Raw genomic sequence first — 20822 nt, forward strand, 5'->3', positions numbered from 1 at the left:
ACATTTTTAGCGTTGACATTAACACACGTGACTTCATTTGAAAGCATCTGTCTTGCCTTTGGGCAGTGATGTAGTTTATATGTGATCAGAGAGTAAATGGTGATGAATGTGAGATGAGACCAGGCTGTGTCCATTCAAGTATGGTCACGTAGTTCACCTCATCCACACCTGTACATAGTCAGAGTAGGCTCAGGTCCAGGGAATGGCTCGTGTGCCACAGGCCCGTCCACACCTGGTTCTTGGCTTCATTATTTTTTATTTATTTATTTATTTTTTGTTAATAAAGTGCCTTTCTTCTTCTTCTTCTTCTTCTTCTTCTTCTTCTTCTTCTTCTTGTTATTCTTCTTGTTGTTCTATCATAATGTTCTAAGCCCTTATACACTTTTTTTTTTTTTTTTACATTTAATTAATTATTTAATTTTGTGTTTATTTCTGATTTATGACTAGAACAACTTGACACACAGTGCATCTCAAATTAATCTTCAGGTTCCCAGCTTTCAGATGATGTACACCACTTCTATGTGACATCTACTGTTGACCTTCTATCTCCCCCTAAAGACTCCCTGTCCTCCACTCCTGTCCCTAAAAAAGAGGTCGGAATGGCAAGGGGTTAAATTTAGCACCAAATCTGTGTAACAAATGGTATCAACCCAAAAATTGCTGCAACAACTTATGAGACATAATAGAGCATGGAAGTGGCCATCAATTCAATTCAATTCAAACTTTATTGCAGACTCAAGGTCCAGATAAGAAAAATAGAAAATAAACAACAATACATCACATATAAAAAGTCATGATTAAAAGATATTAAAAATATAAATATGAATATAAATATATACCTACATCGATGCCTTACATATAAAGATATATCATAATGTTCTAAGCCCTTATACACTTTTTTTTTTTACATTTAATTAATTAATTGATTAATTAATTAGTGTTTATTTTTGATTTATGACTAGAACAACTTGACACATTTTAGTGCAACTAAAATTAATCTTCGGGTTCCCAGCTTTCAGATGATTTACACCACTTCTATGTGACATCTACTGTTGACCTGCTACAGTATCTCCCCTTAAAGACCCCCCTAATAAAGACAAGGTCTATTGTGGGTCTCAGAGGGTTAATGCTGATTTATAAACGCCATTTCAGGACTTAAATCCCGGTGAATGGGTTAAAGTTTTGTGGTTTGACGCAGGAATGGTTAATAGGACAGCTAGGCAGCAGGTGGAGAGACATGCAGACTGATGAGCAGCAGCAGCAGCAGCAGAGGAGCCAGTGTGTGTGTGTGTGTGCGCGCGCTGACAGTCAGTCAGGGCTGAGCCGCCGACAAACAAGCACCAACCACCGCCGTCACTATAATTTGTCCTCTCCTGCAGCAGCAGCCACAATTGTTCTAATTGCCGGATATATAAGCACCTACAAACGAAGCCTGGTAGAAGCTTCCAGGCATGGTTCCTCCGTCCGCCTCTGTGGTTGAACGGGACGCCGGTGAATAACACTCGCAGCTGGGTAAATGACTTGAGGAACTCTCGTCGGAAGTCAGCGGACAGAGAAAGCGGTTTTATGGGACATGAATGTGACCGGGAAACAGCAACCTGAGCTGATCGAGCGACCCGCCAGCCTCTTGGTTCCAACTTCGGCAAGTAAACCTCTTCATTTCGATGTATTTTAACTTAAAACCACAGTGCAGTTTGCCCTGTTTCCTGTGTGAAGTGTAGGGTGCAGTTGCAAAGAGTACGCCGGACTACGTTTAAAAAACGACTGTTTTGTGTTTCCTCGCTTATAAGTACTTGTGGCTAGTTTGCAAGCTAAAAATAAAACTATTTCCCGCACAAATAGCAGCATTTGCACATTTCGGCATATGTTTAGCAAACTGTGGTGCTTGCACTTGTACAAATGTTTAACTTTTACAAATTTCACAGTAACGTTACTCCGTCACGCATCGTCCCAAGGCTGGAGCGACTACTGCGTGCGTTTGCTACAAGTTTTGGTATACATTTTATTAAAATACGACAGTGCTTCGTTTATTATTTAATATTATGTACATGCCGAATCCACCAAAAGAGCATGCTCATTTCCCAGAGTCTATTTATGCTACTGTACGTGACATAGTATTTGAATGATAATCAAGTAAATATTAAACTAATGGAGTTTTGAGTGCAGGCTGGTGTGACGTTCCTTATGGTGATTGAAACGACGCGTTTTCGTTGGTTTTACATGTTTGTGGTTTGATGGACTGCAGAAGCTGTACTATATCAATTTTGAGAGATTTTTGATTACCATGTAGCTTTTTTTCTCTGTATGCCTGTAATCTAAATATAGTTTCAGTGAATGCAGGATTAATGTATTGCTGGCTGGCTTTGCATCAATCATATTATGGCTGTTATTACCATTATTTTCTTTTGTCAGACATAGACTTGTGTATACTGAGATTTCTTAAGGGCTTCATATTTAATGAGGTATTGTGGTAAGGCTACTTGAACAAGAAAACAAATGATTTTGACTTTTTTTTAGCAGCCTTTCATATTCAATGTTGCTTGAAGAAAAACCCAACACATAACCTCTGATATATGTTGTTTAAAATTGAAGCAAGCACAAACTAATGAGAAAGGCTGGGGGGGAAAGGACATATTTCAGTTTACATTCCACTTGATGATGATGATGATTTGTCATATCTGCCAGTCTTGGCTCAGTCCAGTCGCACAGCAGTTTGTGAAATTGTCACGACATTTAATGTATTGATTAGTGTGACACAAATTTCCTATTTTTTTTGTGATGGACAGCACGAAAACAATTCGTAGTATTCCACGTAAACTAAAAAAACTCAAGACTTTTGTCCAGGAGACCGGTGTTTGTGTCTCGTGTGAATCCACAAGTCGAAGTTGATTTATTTGCCACGTAACTTCCGTACTTAAGTTACGTCACTTCCGGTGTTATTTTAACCCAAACCACGATCATTTCCTAAACCTAACTAAGTAGTTTTGTCGCCTAAGCCTCCCCAAGTCGATCTTTTCCTAAACCTAACCAAGTCGATCTTTTCCTAAGTCTAACCAAGTCGATTTTTTCCTAAGCTATAACCAAGTCAATCTTTTCCTAAACTATAACCAAGTCGATCTTTTCCTAAGCCTAACCAAGTCAATCTTTTCCTAAACTATAACCAAGTCGATTTTTTCCTAAGCTATAACCAAGTCGATTTTTTCCTAAGCTATAACCAAGTCGATCTTTTCCTAAGCCTAACCAAGTCGATTTTTTCCTACGCTATAACCAAGTCGATCTTTTCCTAAGCTATAACCAAGTAAATCTTTTCCTAAGTGTCACGAAAAAAAAGGTAAATTTGTGTCTATGTACACTAATAAAATGGATTCAATTGTGTGTCTATTTCATGTCTCAACTGCCGTGAGACTGTGTTGCTTGTCAACATCTTTCCATGGACACCTTGCATTGTTTTTCTGGACCTGTAATTCTTATGTTTTTGTGTAAAGTTTTACTTGCTTCCATCCTCTTTCGCTAAATATGACCCACCATTTATTTGCTGCCTGGTATTCAGCTTGTTATTGGACACATAGCACCTTTCATTTCATCGGTCCCCGGAGTCCCGCTTTGTGGACACTCTCCGTTCACGAAGCATTTGCTTTTAGAACCGGATACCTGTGAGCCTCAAGGGACATGAGTCTGCAGCTTAATTCTGCCTAGAGTGTGCCCAGTTTTCACACATTTCCCACTCTCCACTTACCACTGAGTGATGGCTAAAATTATACAGCAAGCAAGAGTCTTCCTGTTGAAATAGGCTCTGCCACAAACACGGCTGAATGTCTAGGAGGCTCTCGCTCCATCATGCATATTTGTGATCACCTGGTGTGCAGTTTCGGGGTGTTAAGCGCGGACTTCATTGTGCCTCCGCAGTAAGTTACCTCAGGATTTTACAGGTCTTTAAACAGTCGTAATCAGAGAGGCTTGCAAGCGGCCTTCAATCAAATTAAGTAAGACCAAAACAGCTCTTCAAAGATGGTACATTTGGCTCTTTGAAACATGCAGATTAGGGCTGTGTATTGGCAAGAATGTGGTGAAAACTGTCATAGTATACAGAACACACCACCATATGCATAAAATCTGAATAAAAAAAACTTTTTTTATGCAATCACAACAGCGGGATCTGCATTTGCATCCATCACAGTCCCTGTTACATCCATCATCATAGCACTACTTTGAAAGGGCACACACACTGAGAGGACGCATCTCTTTGCAAATTAAATAAATTGACTGAGTTAATCTTTGCATGTAAACTATTGATTACAAATTGATGGTGTTTTTGAGAATCGATAGTATCACAAACCATAATATTGCGATAAGGGCTGTCAATCGATTAAAATAGTTAATCACGATTAATCACACATTTTTTATTTGTTCAAAATGTACCTTAAAGGGAGATTTGTCTGGTATGTAATACTCTTATCAACGAGTGGGCAAATATGCTTACTTTATGCAAATGTATGTATATATTTATTATTGTAAATCAATTAACAACACCAAACAATGACAAATATTGTCCAGAAACCCTCACAGGTACTGCATTTAGCATAAAAAATATGCTCAAATCATAACATGGCAAATTTGAGCCCAACAGGCAACAACTATGACTTGACTATGATTTGCCCCAAACTGCATGTGATTATCATAAAGTGGGCATGTCTGTAAAGGGGAGACTCGTGGGTACCCATAGAACCCATTTTCATTCACATATCTTGAGGTCATAGGTCAAGAGACCCCTTTGAAAATCGCCATGTCAGTTTTTCCTCACCAAAATTTAGAGCGTTATTTAACCTCCTTCGCGACAAGCAAGTATGACATGGTTGGTACCGATGGATTAGGTTTTCTTTCCCTACTTTTTCTAGTTTCATATGATGCCAGTATCTTTACTCTAGCTTTATAACTGATCCCGCTACAACCTTAAAATCGTAACTTCCGTTACCAATGGATTCCTTATGTTGTTCTAGTTTCATGTGATGCCAGTAGCTTCACTCTAGCTTTAAAATTGAGCTTGCTACTATCTAAAAATCGCAAGTTGTGTTAATGCGTTAAAGAAATTAGTGGCTTTAAGACAAATTTGCGTTAAGACTTTACTATCACGTTAACTTTGACAGCTCTGATTGTGATATTCAATATTTTCTTACACTCCAAATGCAGATAAACTAAGAATAGTTCAGTAATTGGCAATCACTGACAAATTATATTAAGTTGCTGGAGAGGCACACTTCTCCTTATCATGGTACACTGGTTGCATATCAACGAACATTAGATTAGAAGTGTCTGAATAATGATAAGTGTGAGGATTCTCAGTAATCCAGGTCACAGCAGAAGTAAGTAATCAAACGTTTGTTTTGAAGGTCCGTTTGGTATTGAAGGTGTTTTGATAGTCGTCTAGATACGGCAGATTGGTTCCTCTGCTCCAAACGCGAGCAGTACGGTCGGTGTCTACAGTATGTGCAGTGAGTCTGGTTGTGTGTTTGAGTTGCATGTCAGGGTATATTAGTGCTGTGACGGACAGGCGGCATTTGCAGGGTGTTTACCTGCCTGCCCACGTTTAGTCTTAGTTCAAGCAGTATTTTTATCATGTCAGGGCTTTGAAATGCACCATGTAAATGTCTGTAGACATAATTCTCTCCTGGATTGTAAATCTATCATAGAGTGTGTGTGTGTGTGTGTGTGTGAGAATTCCTTCTTAAGTTTTAAGTAAGAACTATCTGGTTTCAAACTGGTGATTTACTAAATTGGGTTGCACCATTCAAACTTAAAGGTGCTCTTTACGATATTCAGAGTATTCATTTAGCCGCAAACATCTATTTGCTATGTAAAGATATAGAGGAGTAATGTCTACCTGAGCAGAGAATGAAGTCACTTTCCGTCTTTGTGTGTTGTAATCCGATTTTATCTGTGCTTTGTTTACAAAAGGTAAACCTGGTTCCCACCCCAGGTAAACACTGTTAGCTCTGTTAGCACTGTTGCTGTTGTTTTCACTGTTAGCACCTTTTGCAGTGTAGGCAAAGAGGCGAAACTCTGGTGTGTTTTGGTCAACAGCCGCTGTTTTGGACAGAAAACGCTTCTTATATTTATATTTTATTGTTCAACACGTTTCAGTAGAATATGACTAGAATATGTCATATATAGAATAGAATAGAATAGAAATAATTTTGTTTTACTTTTGTACGGCACTTTTTAGGCGGACGTTTTACTGACGTCTGGTAGTCACTTTCAGTCCAAAATGGCGAAAGTGTAGCTCTGCTGCTGGGCGCTGATGTTGCAATGGAACGAACAACTTTCACTTCATGGTAATATACGTTCTTTCTTTAGCTGCCGGCTCAGCCGTCGCTATGTTGAGAACCGTGCGGAGGCAATAGAAATGCTCCCAATCTCGCATTTAGCACCATTAAGAAATGTCTTAGCAAGTACTAGGTTTACTTACTTACTTTTGTATAAATTGGTTGCTAGAAAACATCTGAAGCCAGTTGCTGTGCTCAAGTTCAAACTTGATAAATGCAGTCTAATAATAATGTAAAGATTTTAAATTACATTTCACCAAATTTTGACACAATTGGGCTACTTTTTATTTAATTGGGTGGGTATTTTTTGTTGTTTTTTGATAATTTGGGCTACTTTTTGTACCATTTGCACGGTTTCCATTGACAAAAAGTTTGACAGTATTCCTCCTCTCATCAGAGTAGTATGATTTGAGACTGGTAGAACACCGAGTTCAGTGCAATGACCAATAACTGATGACCATCAAAACCAAATGTCATTTCAGTTTATTACAACTAAGTTGAAACCTTTTTCAGTTTCAGTTATTTCAGTTATTATTTAGTCATAGATACAAGACTTGTAAAAGCTTACATCTGTACATGAGTGAAAACGTTTAACATTTAATGTAACATTATCTAAAATGGTATGGCTTCTATTATACATGTGTGCGTGTGCGTGTGCGTGTGCGTGTGCTAAATGAACATTCAAAATTGGGTTACTCTATGACAATTGGGATTATTCTGGCAACTCTGGATGCAACAACCTGTTTTAATTTAGTGATTAGCCTCAGGTTAAAACCAGGCTACATTTACTACTAGAGCTGGTGCATGTAGGCTTATTGCAAGTTTGATTCCAGGATGTAAGTCAAACTTAAATGAACCATTTGTCGCCTATTTCACAATTTCTCATATGCAGCCCTCCTGAGAAGTAAGCATGACAGCGTCCTCCGAGCAAATATGCTAAATCACTAAAATATTTACATTGACGGATAATTATTCACACACAGCCTTGCAGGCTTGCTCTGATTAGACTGTTGGTGATATTGACTTTAACCTTTCCAGAGGGAACAAGCAGCAAGGACAACCATAAGCTCAGATCACTACAAATGGGATTAAATACAGTGCAATGCAGTATGAATTTCAGACAATGAAACCCTTGTCCCTTACTAAAGGCAGAAAAAATAAAGTGACATGCATGTCATATAAAATTTCCCACCCCCTGTGGTCACACGCCTGAGGGTGTCTCTTGGCAGGAGCAGCCGAAGCATAATTATACCCCAGTGGAGTGTGAAAGTCGATGCTTTTGTGTTCAGGAAGTCAATCATATTTTAACCAAATCACTTCTGGCGGAGCATGAACATGTATTCTCTTTTAACTTTTCATTTTCCCAGAGCTGCTCAGGTAATTGGGAAGGACACAAAACAATCAGACCCTCATATTGTCAAATATAATACAATTCAGTTTCTTAAAAAAGGTAATATTTAGTGTTTTTCATTGCCTTAACAAGATTAAATTTTCTTCCTATCATTGGAGTCAGCCCTTCAAAATGAATAGTGTGATTTAAAGCAGCAGTAGGTAAAATTGGAGCAAATATGATTAAAAAAAAGTTATTTTCATAAAACGTTCACTATATCCTGACAGTAGTGCATGAGACAGGTAATCTGAAAGAAATCATCTGCATCTATGTCCTCCGGTGCTCCTAATGGCATCTACAAGATTTCACAGACCGGATGAAAACAACCAATCAGAGCGGAGCAAGAGCCTTGCCATCTCTGAGCAGTCTGTGCAAAACAGACAACTGAGTCCCCAGTTTACCCAACCGGGAGAGTTAGCAGCCACGATGCTGCGTGCATTGTTGTGGACACATGCAGCCATTATCCCAGTAAAAGTCTCCCCCACGTCATTTTAGTTTAGCTGCGAGGTTATCGGCTGGTGTGTCTGCCCGGCGTAACGTTAGCGAGTGTCCGACAGACCTTGTTTGTGTGGCGGCGGTTAGGGTGGGGTTGTCGGTGGCGTTATAGCTGTGAACGTAGCAGTGCAGTGTGTGTGTGTGTACAGTTTATTTGTCAGTGAAAAAATGCTACAACTCCTCAAGACCCAAGCCAAGCTCCTGCATCTTGCAACTCCGGCTCAGACTCACTTAAGGTGGGCTGTTAAGGTGGACCAGCTATTCTCCTTTAAGTGACAAGCTGCTCCTCTGTGTTTTGCTCAGCTTTTTTGATTTAATTTGTAATATTTCTTTTAACTGTTTAACCAATAGCATTAGTCTGTAAAACTTCTTAACGTTGGTTAATGGTTAAACGGTTAATTATTAACTTCCCTAAACATTTTATGTGAGAAATAGGCATTACAGTAACAGAATATTGATTCATATTTGATCACCGCTGCCTAGTTTGACCATTTGATCGGAGTTTGCGAGTGATTGACAGCTGCCTCCATTGAAAGAACAGCCAATAGGAACGTTCTTTCCCTGAAATGACCTCTGATTGGCCAAAGTCTCCCGTCACGGGATAGATTTTTTTAAAGCCTGAAAACAGAGCCATGAGGAGGTGCAGAAGTTTAGTTTTCTCTCAGAACACTTGAATTACAATATGCTGAAAGGTTATTATGGAATTTTTGCCCAATGAGGCCAAAACCATTGTGCCTACTAGTGCTTTAATGACACTAGAGTAAGAATGCAACCATGTTGTTTGACTCCTCCAAGCATTTCCTCCTTATACTGTATTAAATGTTCAGTTATACTGTACAAAACATTATATATAGATGGATATCAGTTCCTGTCAGATGGCTCCACAGTCTTACTTTGTTTTTAAGGCATATGAACTAGTGACAGGAACTCGAGGAACCCATGAGAGTTGTGAAATGGGCCAAAGGGCAGACTCCAGTGTTATATCATAAATTAGTCTTTTTTAAAGCTTATAATTAGTCCCGGTAGGAAGTGCAAAGATACATATATAATACAGTCTTATGCACGGTCACATTCCATAATTCAGCCAGCTACAAAAGCAGGCTGTAATTAAAGTCTTAATTAGCTGGTGTTTTTAATTTTTAAAATGTCAAGAGGATATGTCGTGTCATAAATCCTGATGCATCAAAACAAGTTGCGCCGTCACTGTTTTCTTGAAATGTTTCCTTAGCAAATAAAAGGAAACTCGTCCTCTGCATTATTAATACCCACAGCGTTTCATTAGCATTCTTATTTAGATTCGAGGCAGGAAATTTATGCATTTTAATGTCCCCGTTCGTTTCCAAGCGAAATTTAAAGGAATCTACCTTGTCCCCTTACCATTTGATAGTGGATTTTCTTACCACTTAAGACGACTGCGCTTAAACAAATACACTAAAAGCAATAGTTGTTTTTTCGTCCTTGAAATGGGAATAACGGAAATATTCACAGTCCCAGATTAGTTCCTCAAAACCTACATTCACCCCAAATTACTCCTCCCACAGTGCCAACATAAGAACACCAATCCCCACTCATACATAACTCCTAACTGGTACTGCATTGTGTTTGCATGAGAGAGGAAACAACATATTCTAATATCAAAAAAGGAAAGGTAATGTATGGAAACTGTACGGACCAGACTAGTTTCTACCAATTTTCTTCATCTCTCGATCCATCTTTCACGCCAAAACTACATATAATAATCTCACACATGTCGAACGGATTTGAGGAAACTGCGGCTATCACACAGTCTGCCGTGCCTGCTATATTTGAGAAGCACAGCCCTGCGAGACGAGCCTATTCAAACAATGAATATACAATAGAGAGGAAATGCATCAAGTGGCTTTGATTTCCCACGGAGCCACTCTTGAGTGCGAGATTGAACCAGGGATGATTTCTGTGAGCTCTGTGCATATGAGGATAGCTCTATCCCGGCTACAGTTTTGTCGACCTTCCAGGATATTGACATACGGCGCGGTATACTGCATACAGTGGATTGACTGATGCATGGGGAATTGATCTACTTACTGCGTATAAGGTAATTTAGCTACAGAGCAATTTCAACCAGGATTTGTGACATAGAAACATCAAACAACCACGAAGAACTGAACTCCCACATGATTACACACCTACTCGCTTTCCTGCAAATCCCTTCTTTACATTTTAATCTCTTAGACAAATATGTATTGCTCAATTGTTGGTGAACATTTTCTAGTTCTTAGCTGGTATTATTACATGAGAAACTCTGAAATATATCCATCATCATTTTGTCATATTTACGCTTCCGCGCCAGCAACAGCCGTGGCTGGAGGCATTACGTTTTCGGGTTATCCGTCCGTCCGTCTGTAAGTACGTATGTATCCGTCCGGTCCATTCTTGTGAACGTGATACCTCAGGAACGCCTGGAGGGAATTTCTATATAACGTCTACTTGGACTCGAGCATGAACTGATTAGATGTTGGTGATGAAAGGTCAAAGGTCAAGGTCACTATGCCCTCACCTCCGTCTCATTCTCGTGAAAGCGATATCTCGGGAACGGCCTTGAGCGAATGTCTTCAAATTTGGGCACAAACTGATTAGGTTTTGGTGATCAAAGGTCAATGTCATTGTGACCTCACAAAACACGTCGTTGGCCATAACTCGAGAAATCATATCCTAATTGGGACAATTTCACACAAATGATGAAGTGATGACATTTTGGACAGACAGTGGGTGTAAATTGCCTCTTAACTGGATGGCAGAGGCAAACTGTGAGGTGGTCTAGTTTATTAAAAGTTACAATATTGAAGAGTGAATACACTTTTCTTTTGGAGGCAGAATAGTTTCCAGTTTTTGTGTATTGCCTCTGAATCGCTGATTAGCTTTTCTTGGTTGGGATAACTGAGCCATCGCTGACCGCAAGCAGCTGTGCTCAAAGTTACTTCATACAAAAGAAAAAAGCACAGTAAAAGGTGTCTTTAATTGGCTTGTGTTGACAATTTCACACAAAGGCCTAAAAGGATGTAGGGATGCCATTTTGGACAGATGGGGATGTAAACTCCAACTTGACTGGAAGGCGGAGGCATACAACCATGAGGCGGTAGTTCTAGTTGATGAATGATTTGCTTTGAAAGGAAATGGTTTGACATTTTTAGGAAATGCAGTAATTTGCTCTCTTGCCAAGAGTTAGATGACAAGAGTACTAGTTTCATATCTGTATGCTAAATATGAAGCTAGTAGTATAGCTAGCTAATAGTTAGCTTAGCTTAGCAAAAAGACTGGTAACAAAGTACACATCCCTGCACCTGTAAATTTTAGTTAGTAATGCTGCAATCTATTGTACTCGGAACTTGTAAAAAAAACAACCTCTGACATGGAAAAGCACAATGGAACGGCCACTCAAGTAGGAATTCCGAGTCGGAAACTCGGGCAAGATTTACCTAGCCCATGTTCGCCGACATAATATATTTGGAAAATACAAAAACTATATAGCTATTTATACAAATCAAATTGCACACAAATATAATATTGCATGTAAAACCAATAAAAAAATAAAACCAACTGGAAATAGGATATCAGTTGGCCTACAGATTAAATTATATAATGAGAAGGAATTCCAAAGGCAAGTCCATAACGTATGGGCAAGACTGCATATATTTAGCTCCAATGATGCAGTCAAATGTGACTTTGAAGTACAGTGTGTCAAATCAACATAAACTGAGTATAACTGTAAACATATTATTTAAATTTCTTCCTTTTATCTTCTGATAAATCAACATGTCCTCCTTGTAATAATGATAAATAATACATAGAATGACGGAACAAAAAGGGAGAAAAGAGAATGCATGAGAATATTATTTCATTTGTTTACATTGTTGCATTGGCTCGGACCTGAAAACATGCAGGGCCTTCAGTGCTTTGTCGTCACACTTTTGACATTCAAAAATCAGATGAATGTCATATGAGAGCTATAGTTGAGGGAAATGCAGGATATGCATTCGGGGTGCACTGTGCCCATGGTGCGAAGTGTCACTGTAGTTGGCAGCTGACGGGGGAGGCTCGGTGTTGGTGCCGCTCGCAACTAATACCGACAGCCGCAGAATCATTTGCACTGCAGCTATAGCTACTAAAGGCGCAGTTAAAGCAGCAGAAGCAGCATTCAGATATCTCATTGTATCCTATGCAGCTGTCTGCATCGTGCTGGCTTGCGTCTCATCTGTGTCTCACGGGCGTAACCACGACCTGTGTTCTTTTATGGTCTTTTCAGACAGTGTGTACCTAGAGTCAGGAGGAGGTGGTACACAATAAGAAGTAAGGGTACTCGTTGACAAAAATCCGAAGTGCCGGTACTTGGTACCGGTGCGTACCAGATCATTTCATGCACTGCTTATAGGCTAATTGACACATTGGTAAGCCGCTTTGATCAATTTTCATCAAATATATCAATTTGAGTTCTTAGTTTAAATGTAATTCTCTCCATTGTGTATATATTGTAAACTAAGTGGATCCACTCATGGTTGGTAATTCTTTCTTCAGCCATTTTCTGGTAAAAAGCCCTTTTGCATGCCACTAACAACACCCTCAAGTATTTATCTGGCTTTGCAAAGTGAAGCTCTTCTATGTCACCAAAGGTACTTAATTTCAAATTTAAATAGATTTTCATCTTAAAGACACTGTGCACACGTCTACAAAATGGAGCCACAGAGGGACACTTCCAGAAAATGGGGAAAGTGGTTTGCCACTGTGTTTCTACAGGACCTCCAGCAGGCAGTCTGATTAGAGTAGTTAGTCTTTTGCACTAAAGTACAGAAGAATCGAGTGCTCTTCTTCCGGCTGAATTCTCCCCAGGAGGGAGAGCTGGTCATTAACCATTGCTGTCTGCGGATCCTGTCCCGTTCTTCCTGTGTTCTTGTGGAATTACTTTCTGCTTCCCAAATTTGCTTTGATATCCAGAGCATGGTATCTTTTTACAGTTCGAAGAGCAAAATATAATGTAGATATTCCTTTTTGGTAGTGTCTTTTTATGCTTTTAGAAATATAGCAAGGATTTTCTTTCCCATTGTGGTGTCGTTAAAAAAGTTGATTCTGCATATTAAAGTTGTCCTTAAGGAGAAAATGGTACCATGATTTAAGAGTGAGACACAGTGAGACCAAAATTGATAAAAAAATAATCCTGATTATGATTTTTGTCACAAATGAGCAGCCTTTAGCAGTAGGACTTTCCTTGAGTATGTCTATTTTCTGCTACTTTATACTTCTACTTCATTACATCTGAGAGGGTAATATTGTACTTTATACTTCACTACATTTATAGCTTTAGTTAGTAGTTGCTTTGCAGATTCAGATTAACAAAGTATGATCAATAAATACATAATGATAATATTAGGATTTTACTATACAGTATCAAGGCTTTATTGGTCCCCAGGAAATTTACAAGCTACCCAGCCGTATGTAAAGTAAAATATAAAATATATATAAATAAAATTAACTCCACATTTACCAGCTGCAACATTAAAGCGATGAACACATTGATGCATCAATAATTATAATCCAATAATATAATATATATTATTATGCAATACAAGTTATTTGTTTATCAAAGCAAGATGTTGTTTTCTCGCATTCTAATCTCAACATGCACGCTCTTACAGGGGGAGAATGCTACTCTAGAGTTTGCAGGTCTGGATAAAAAAACCCCAATATAATATGGTAATACGGTGAGCAATTGATATACAAATGGTCATTTTAAGGGTGAAGTATTCCTTTAAGTTAAAATCGTCCCAGCTATTAATAGTCACCTGTTAATTGTATGGGTTGTACTTGAATAAATTATAAGAATTGTCCAAATCCCTGTTGATTTTATTTATATTTTAATAGGCCTTACGTTTTCCATTTTGGATCAGGCAAGTAAAACGTCTTTAAGCCCTGTAGTATGTATATATAATATAATAATTTGATCTATAAGAACACTAAAAAAGAGTCCTTATGATCAACAACATTTTCACTATAGATGTAGCACATAAATCGTCTCCTGGAGCTCTTTGAACCGCTTTAACTGTGACTCCAGTGTAACCAGTGTAAATCTGTGAAGAGTCACGCACTGAGTATTTACTGTACCACAGTCTGCTGCAGGTTTACCCAGCATGTCTGAGTCATAAGCTCCTGCTGCTTTCAAAAATACATTAAAAACAGCTTGTGCAGACATGCTGCTGCATTGATGAATATAATCCATCACTATAAATTAAATGACTGGCGAAGTTTCCTTATACAACTTAATAAAAACACAACTCTATAATCATCAGTGGTATTTGCAGTAGCTCTGTTCTGCAGTAACCGAATGCGAAGACAGTTTTTCCACATTTAGTTTTGCCTCTTCGCTGCTACCAGTCTTATGTAAAAGTGTGTCATGATGGAAAGAAATGAAAAAAAAAGCTCCACTAAATGTGGTAATTAGCAGCGTGGTAAAGCCATGTTTGGCGAAATTACCAAAATTGTCTCATTTAAAATGATGGATTATGCTCATCAGTGCAGATGTATCTCCGGGCTGTTTTTAATGGATTTTTTCGAAAATCCATTAATATTTTTAACCTTTTTACTTTAAAGCTGCCAGGCAACACTGCAGATTGGTATTCGCAAGCACGAGGTAACTTTGCCACAGTTTGGCACGGTTTCTAAAACGTGCAGCTTCTGAAATGTGCATGTTGGCAAAAAATGCAAGCTCACGGTTTGCAAATTATATACGTGCTCGCACTTTTGCTGTGGAAGCCAGACTTGTCTGCATATTAACTATTGCAAATAAATGAGGTTTATGCCCCTTATCCATCTATTTCTGATAGCTGTTATAAATACAGCAAGTACTTTGTGCTCCAAGATGTAGCTCTCTGCTTGCAGTTCTAAGATGATTAATGATTAAAAAGAAAACCTAAACTTTCCAAAAATATTCTTCAGGCAATTTTAGATGACAAATCAACATGTTTTATGTAACTATAAAACTGTACATCTGTAGCTATTTCACTTCTGACACACCCCAGGTAGTTTTGATTGACTTGAAGGGCTGGGGTTTTGCTTTTCATCCTCTTCTCTGTTTTTGAAAATGCGATGAAAGATGAAAGTGCTCAGCTTGACAAAAGTTGTAATTGTGACACCTGTCGTCGAATCACCCAGCACTTGTCATACATACAGCTCATCCATTTCATACCTAAAAGGATACCTGCTGTATGTGTCCAAATGTCAGCCTTTAAAAGGAACAGTGGGTGTGTAACATTTCAGGGGATCTATTAGCAGAAATTGAATATAATATTCATAACTATATTTTCATTGGTGTACAATGACCTGAAACTAAGAATCGTTGTGTTTTATTTAGCTTAGAATGAGCCCTTCCTATCTACATAGTGAGCAGGTCCTCGTCACAGAGTCCGCCATGTTTCTTCTTCTGTTGCTCCTAAAGTAGTGTTATTATGGTAAGGACGGCCTCTGAGCGAGGCAAATGCGTTACCAAAGTTTCGCACTCGGCGAGTCACGTTACAGTCTTGCAAAGGGAGGAGTGAGCGGAAGGGTGCTCAGTTGGTTGCAATCTGGAACCACACCACTAGATGCCGGCAAATCCTACACACAGTACAATTTAAGCTCATTAGTTGGCCCACAATGAGACCATCAATATCTAAAACATGAGTTTATGATTTGCACATTTGATAAATGTTCCTTGATGGCATACACTGTATAGTTAAGTGATTTAGACTGTTTAGGGCATGTGGAAGTGGTGCGTTTTTCAGTCCAGTCAGTATTTCATGCTCATTAGCAACCTCCAGGTTGAAATTAATGTGGTTTTGTTATAGGTATGGGGTTACGTCCGTCTGATGAAAACCACTTTCAAATGGAGCGAGCGAACCAATCACAAGACTCTGCCAATGACGTATTTGAATCCGCAACTTGTTTAGCATTTAGCTATCTTTTAGCATTTACGCCAATACTTTTAAGGGTGTCGAATATTAAATACATTAGAACATTTGCACCGGATATAGACTAAACAGCTCCTCACCCACCATGTTCCGGAAAATAGTAAGCGACGTCTTCTGCCACGTACATGTACATCCGGCCTTGCTTCGAGTTTTATGGCGATTAGCGTCCATAAGTGTTGCATTACCGCCATCTGCTCGACTGTCCCATGTCCCGTCTATTCCAATATTGCCATGGCATGTGTGAAAAGGCACAAGACAGAAATGGTCCTGAATGTAGTGCATGTGTGAATAGTGAAGATCACTAGTGGTGCCTGAAAGGTTATCCCAGTAATTTACCAGGAATTATGTGTGAAAGGCTACGGTCAGGTCAGACAGAAACGTGGGCGTGATGTCTTGCTTTGGCCCAGAGACAGTTCCACTTATCATAACTTATGAATCATGGCTGAAACTGTATAAAATCCATGTTGAGGGGGTTTGTTAATGTGAAACTGAACTGGTGGAACTAAAGTGAGATTCTCTGGAGGTGGCTGTAAGCGGATTAAGACACTATATGGTACAGGTTTGATGGCTATACCAGACGTGATGTGATTGATCTGGACCAAAAAAATGTGTGCGTCTGGATAGTGTGTGTAAGTGAGCACTGGCCGCTGGCTGTTGTTAGTGTATCAGTACTTTGACTGTGTTTGTGTGTGTGTGTGTGTGTGTGTGTGTCACTTGACAGTGGTGCTTTTTCAAGGTTATCAGTGTCTGGGAAGTTTTCTTCCGCTGCAGCCAAAGCGTAGTCAAACGTCATCTATCATCCCATCAGGGCGAGGAGGCAGAAATGTCTGGGTCATAAGATGTGAAGGAAAACCGTGGTTTGTGAAATCACTGTGTTGGTAGTTTTGCATAAATGAATAAAACCACATACAGAATATGAAGTAAAAATAAATAACTGACTTGCATAAGTGGAAATATTTATCAGGGAGGCCGAGATGTGTGACTTTATGTCTGATCCAAAATGGTTAACTTTGACTTGACCTGATTGGTCAGACACATGGCCAGATATACACACTCGGGGCCCCTGAGGCAACAATGAGCTGTTGGCCCCTGTCGACATTGTACCACCACCACCACCACCACTGTGTCTTTTAGTATTTCCTATGTATTCTGACACCCTCAAGTAAACAAACGGAACAGTTACAGCATAAATATAAGCCTAAATTACATATAAAATATGTATGAGAACAAACTTTTGACACCAAGCACTTCTATTTAGTGTTGGGTTTATTATATGAGTCGCTGCTAATTATCTTTCACTCTGCAGCAACTAGAATTAAACTTTCGGCTGTCTGGTTAACATGCTCTCTGCAAAATAATTTGAGAGTAAAAAGAAATAGCCGACTCTTGAACATCACTCTACCATCGCAAGTGTGTATTTTTGTAGTTCAATGAGACCAACCGAAACGCCACCCTTTTTTTTTTTCTTTTTTTTTTTTAGCTGCATCATTGTACACAGAGTAACACAGGATTACAACCCAGTCTCACGGGTTTGCATGTTAATGGCACGATATTACACCGACATTCTGTGTGTCATGATGACACATTTTAAGCTTGACACGTGTCATTTGTATACAACACAATGAAAATACGGTAACATCTGCAGTTCAGTTTAGGCAGCAAACCACTCACTTTGGTTTAGGTAACAAAACCACTTAGTTAACCTCATGGTTGGGCTTAAAATAAGAACGTAAACTAAGTGAAATATGTACGGAAACAACATAACATAAGTACGGAAAACACGTCACTAAAAAATGTGACAAACGTCACTAACGTAACTCTCTGTAGTAAAAGAAATCTGGCGACTCAAAGTCTACTTGGAAAATCCTGCGTCAGGTGTCCAGCCCCAGAAGGCTTCACAAGGTAGCTATAGCTAATCAACTCTAACTATTATCTAATTAAATTAAACGTTTGGCTGTTGTTGAAAGATCATTTGTGAGTGAAAAGAAACACTGTTTAAATCACTCTAGTGTCTAGTTTTGTAGTGCAACAACATCAACAACAAAGTCATGGTGAATGAATGAATGAATGAATGGTTTTATAGACACTTGATACAGGAAAGAGAAAAAACAAACTGAAGGTGGTAGCTGATAATGTCAGATGCAGGAAGTCCTCGAAGTTAAACTCCTCTCCGTAACATATCAATATTTTAAGCTTATCAACTTAACAATTCTCCATTGGGATCTCCAGTAATGGGAGAAAGTGTGTCAGACACATTTAATCAACATTTATACTTAACGCTGCTCCTCTAATTTACAGATTGCAGCTACAAGTGGTGAACATTAATTAGGCTGCCACTAAAAACAACTCTCCGACAACAAAAGCTCATTACAGATCTAAATTGAATCTTCTCGGTTTAGCTATTTAGAACTTTAGTTACCTGCGAATGAAGAAAACTTCCAATTGGATTTGATAAGGGATTGGAAACGATGCTGATTTGATTAAACACCTCTGAACCCTAACTCCACTTCTTCGAGACAGCCTGCGAGATTAGTTAATGATGCAGGAGCTGGTGAAAGTGTCTTGTTTGTTCTGGCTGTGGAAATGTTTTCGCTCCATACGGGAAAACGTGCTGTGGCCGTTGATGCTGCAGCCTTGACAGTTGGTGCTTCATTTCCAGTGAACTTAGAAGGTGAAACTTACTAAAATAGTCGATAAGGATGGCTCTTGACAGCCTTTTTTTTTAGCCCCAAAAAAAGCATCCTGGCACTCATGATCTACTGAGCATACACAATGATTTTTTCCACTTCAATTGTGCCAAGCCAAGTAAGATCATACTTCTTTCAACTCTGAAAAGTGTACTTTACCCTCTCCCATTGGAACCACAACTGTGATACCGATGGTACAAACACTATGAACAGTTGAGATGATGGTTGAGACAGTTTGCAGCCGCTGTCTCACACAATTTAGAGGTGCTAGTGTTTCTGAAAATCATGACACGTCTCTTGAACCTTGTTTGTTGCTTCCTGTTGTAAAAAGACGGTTGGTACTTGTGCTGTTTGCTCAGGCTGAAAAGCAGAACTCGCTCTGTTTTCTGCTTAAAGCTGATACACTATAGATATCCCATGAAATCTGGTCAACCGGACACAATGTAAATTACAGCAGTGGAGGCCAGCAGTCTGTGTTAATTATATTCTAGTGAGGCTACCAGTCTAAAGGCCTTTGCACACCAAATCCATATTTTTTGTCCGAAATTGTTGCACATTTAAAAATAAATACGACCTAATTTTGTGTCACTCACGTTTACACACCGACTTCGAACCTTTCATCAACCATTTACATTTTTGGAACAGGTTAGATTTTCTGTTTTTTTTCGCATCCGTCTAAACTGTACGTGCAAACGTCATCATCCAAAATGGCCTGATAACTGTTCACTTTGTCTCCCAGCACAAAGCACTTTACGCTAAAGAAATAAAAGAATACAGAGATGCAGAATTTAAAGATTGTGGCAGGGGATTGCAGAACAGTGACGTACTGTACATGATACCTGCTTCGGCAGAGGTCTGCGCTCTCCGAGTGCACTTCTAGTTGTGAATGCGATATCTCAGGAACGCCTTAAGGGAATGTCTTCAAATTTGGCACAAACGTCTACTTGGACTCAAGGATGAACTGATTCGATTTTGGTGGTCAAAGGTCACGGTCATTGTGAGCTCACAAAACCATAGACTGTATATAAGAAGTGGATGTAGTCACCGTGACGTCACCCATTGGTTTGTGGACTGCTGTTTTGAAGCCTTGAGTTTGGCATTTTGGACGTCATCATCTTGGTTTTTGGCCGTCGCCATCTTGTTTTTTGTAATCAGAAATGACACGAGAGGGTGGAGCTAAGTACAATCAAAAGCTGAATAAGACATTTTTAGGCGACCAGAAAGGTTATAATTAACTTTCATCAACTGAAAACATACTGTGAAAGGGTTAAAGTTGTAAGATGAAAACACGGAAAACTCCCAGACTGGACAACGACGTGGTAGCGACCTCTCAATCCCAAGGTAGCCACGCTGGAAAGCATACCCTGCTTTATGGTCTATTTGATTCTAAATTGGACCATAATTGACTAAATGAACATCATGCTGCATTGAAGAAGACTTGAAACTAGCGATTGAGACCATAAACTCATGTTTAAAATGTTTACTGAGGTAATAAATCAAGTGAGAAGTAGGGTCATTTTCTCATAGACTTCTATACAATCAGACTTCTTTTTGCAACCAGAGGAGTCGCCCCCTGCTGGCTATTAGAAAGAATGCAAGTTTAAGGCACTTCAGCATTGGCTTCACTTTTCAGACCCAAAGTTGCCCACTGCACAAAACACATTGTTTTTGCCCATACCTCAAGAATTCATATGCTAATTAGGACAATTTCACACAAATGATGAAGTGATGACATTTTGGACAGTAATGGGTGTAAATTGCCAGTTAACTGGTTGGCGGAGGCATACAACCGCAAGGTGGTAATTCTAGTTTATTAAAAATTATGATATTGACGAGTGAGAGTCCAGAATACACTTGCTTTTGGAGTTAGAATAGTTTCCAGTTTATGTGTATTGCCTCTAAATTGCTGATTAGCTCCACTTGGTTGGGATAGCTGAGCCTTTGCTGGCCGCAAGCA

The 20822-nt window shown here is 39.1% G+C and overlaps 1 protein-coding gene across 1 annotated transcript in view; it reads left to right on the forward strand.

Moving 5' to 3' along the window:
- Positions 1 to 1213: 1213 nt before the first annotated feature.
- The window catches only part of sntg2 (syntrophin, gamma 2), a 104988-nt gene continuing 85379 nt past the window's right edge, over positions 1214 to 20822 (forward strand). Inside the window, exon 1 of the mRNA XM_037747109.1 lies at positions 1214 to 1642. Coding sequence (XP_037603037.1) covers positions 1574 to 1642 — 69 coding nt within the window. The 5' untranslated portion in view covers positions 1214 to 1573. The remainder of the gene's footprint in view (positions 1643 to 20822) is intronic.

Source organism: Sebastes umbrosus, chromosome 16 (genome assembly GCF_015220745.1).
Source record: "Sebastes umbrosus isolate fSebUmb1 chromosome 16, fSebUmb1.pri, whole genome shotgun sequence".
Classification (NCBI taxonomy): Eukaryota; Metazoa; Chordata; class Actinopteri; order Perciformes; family Sebastidae; genus Sebastes; species Sebastes umbrosus.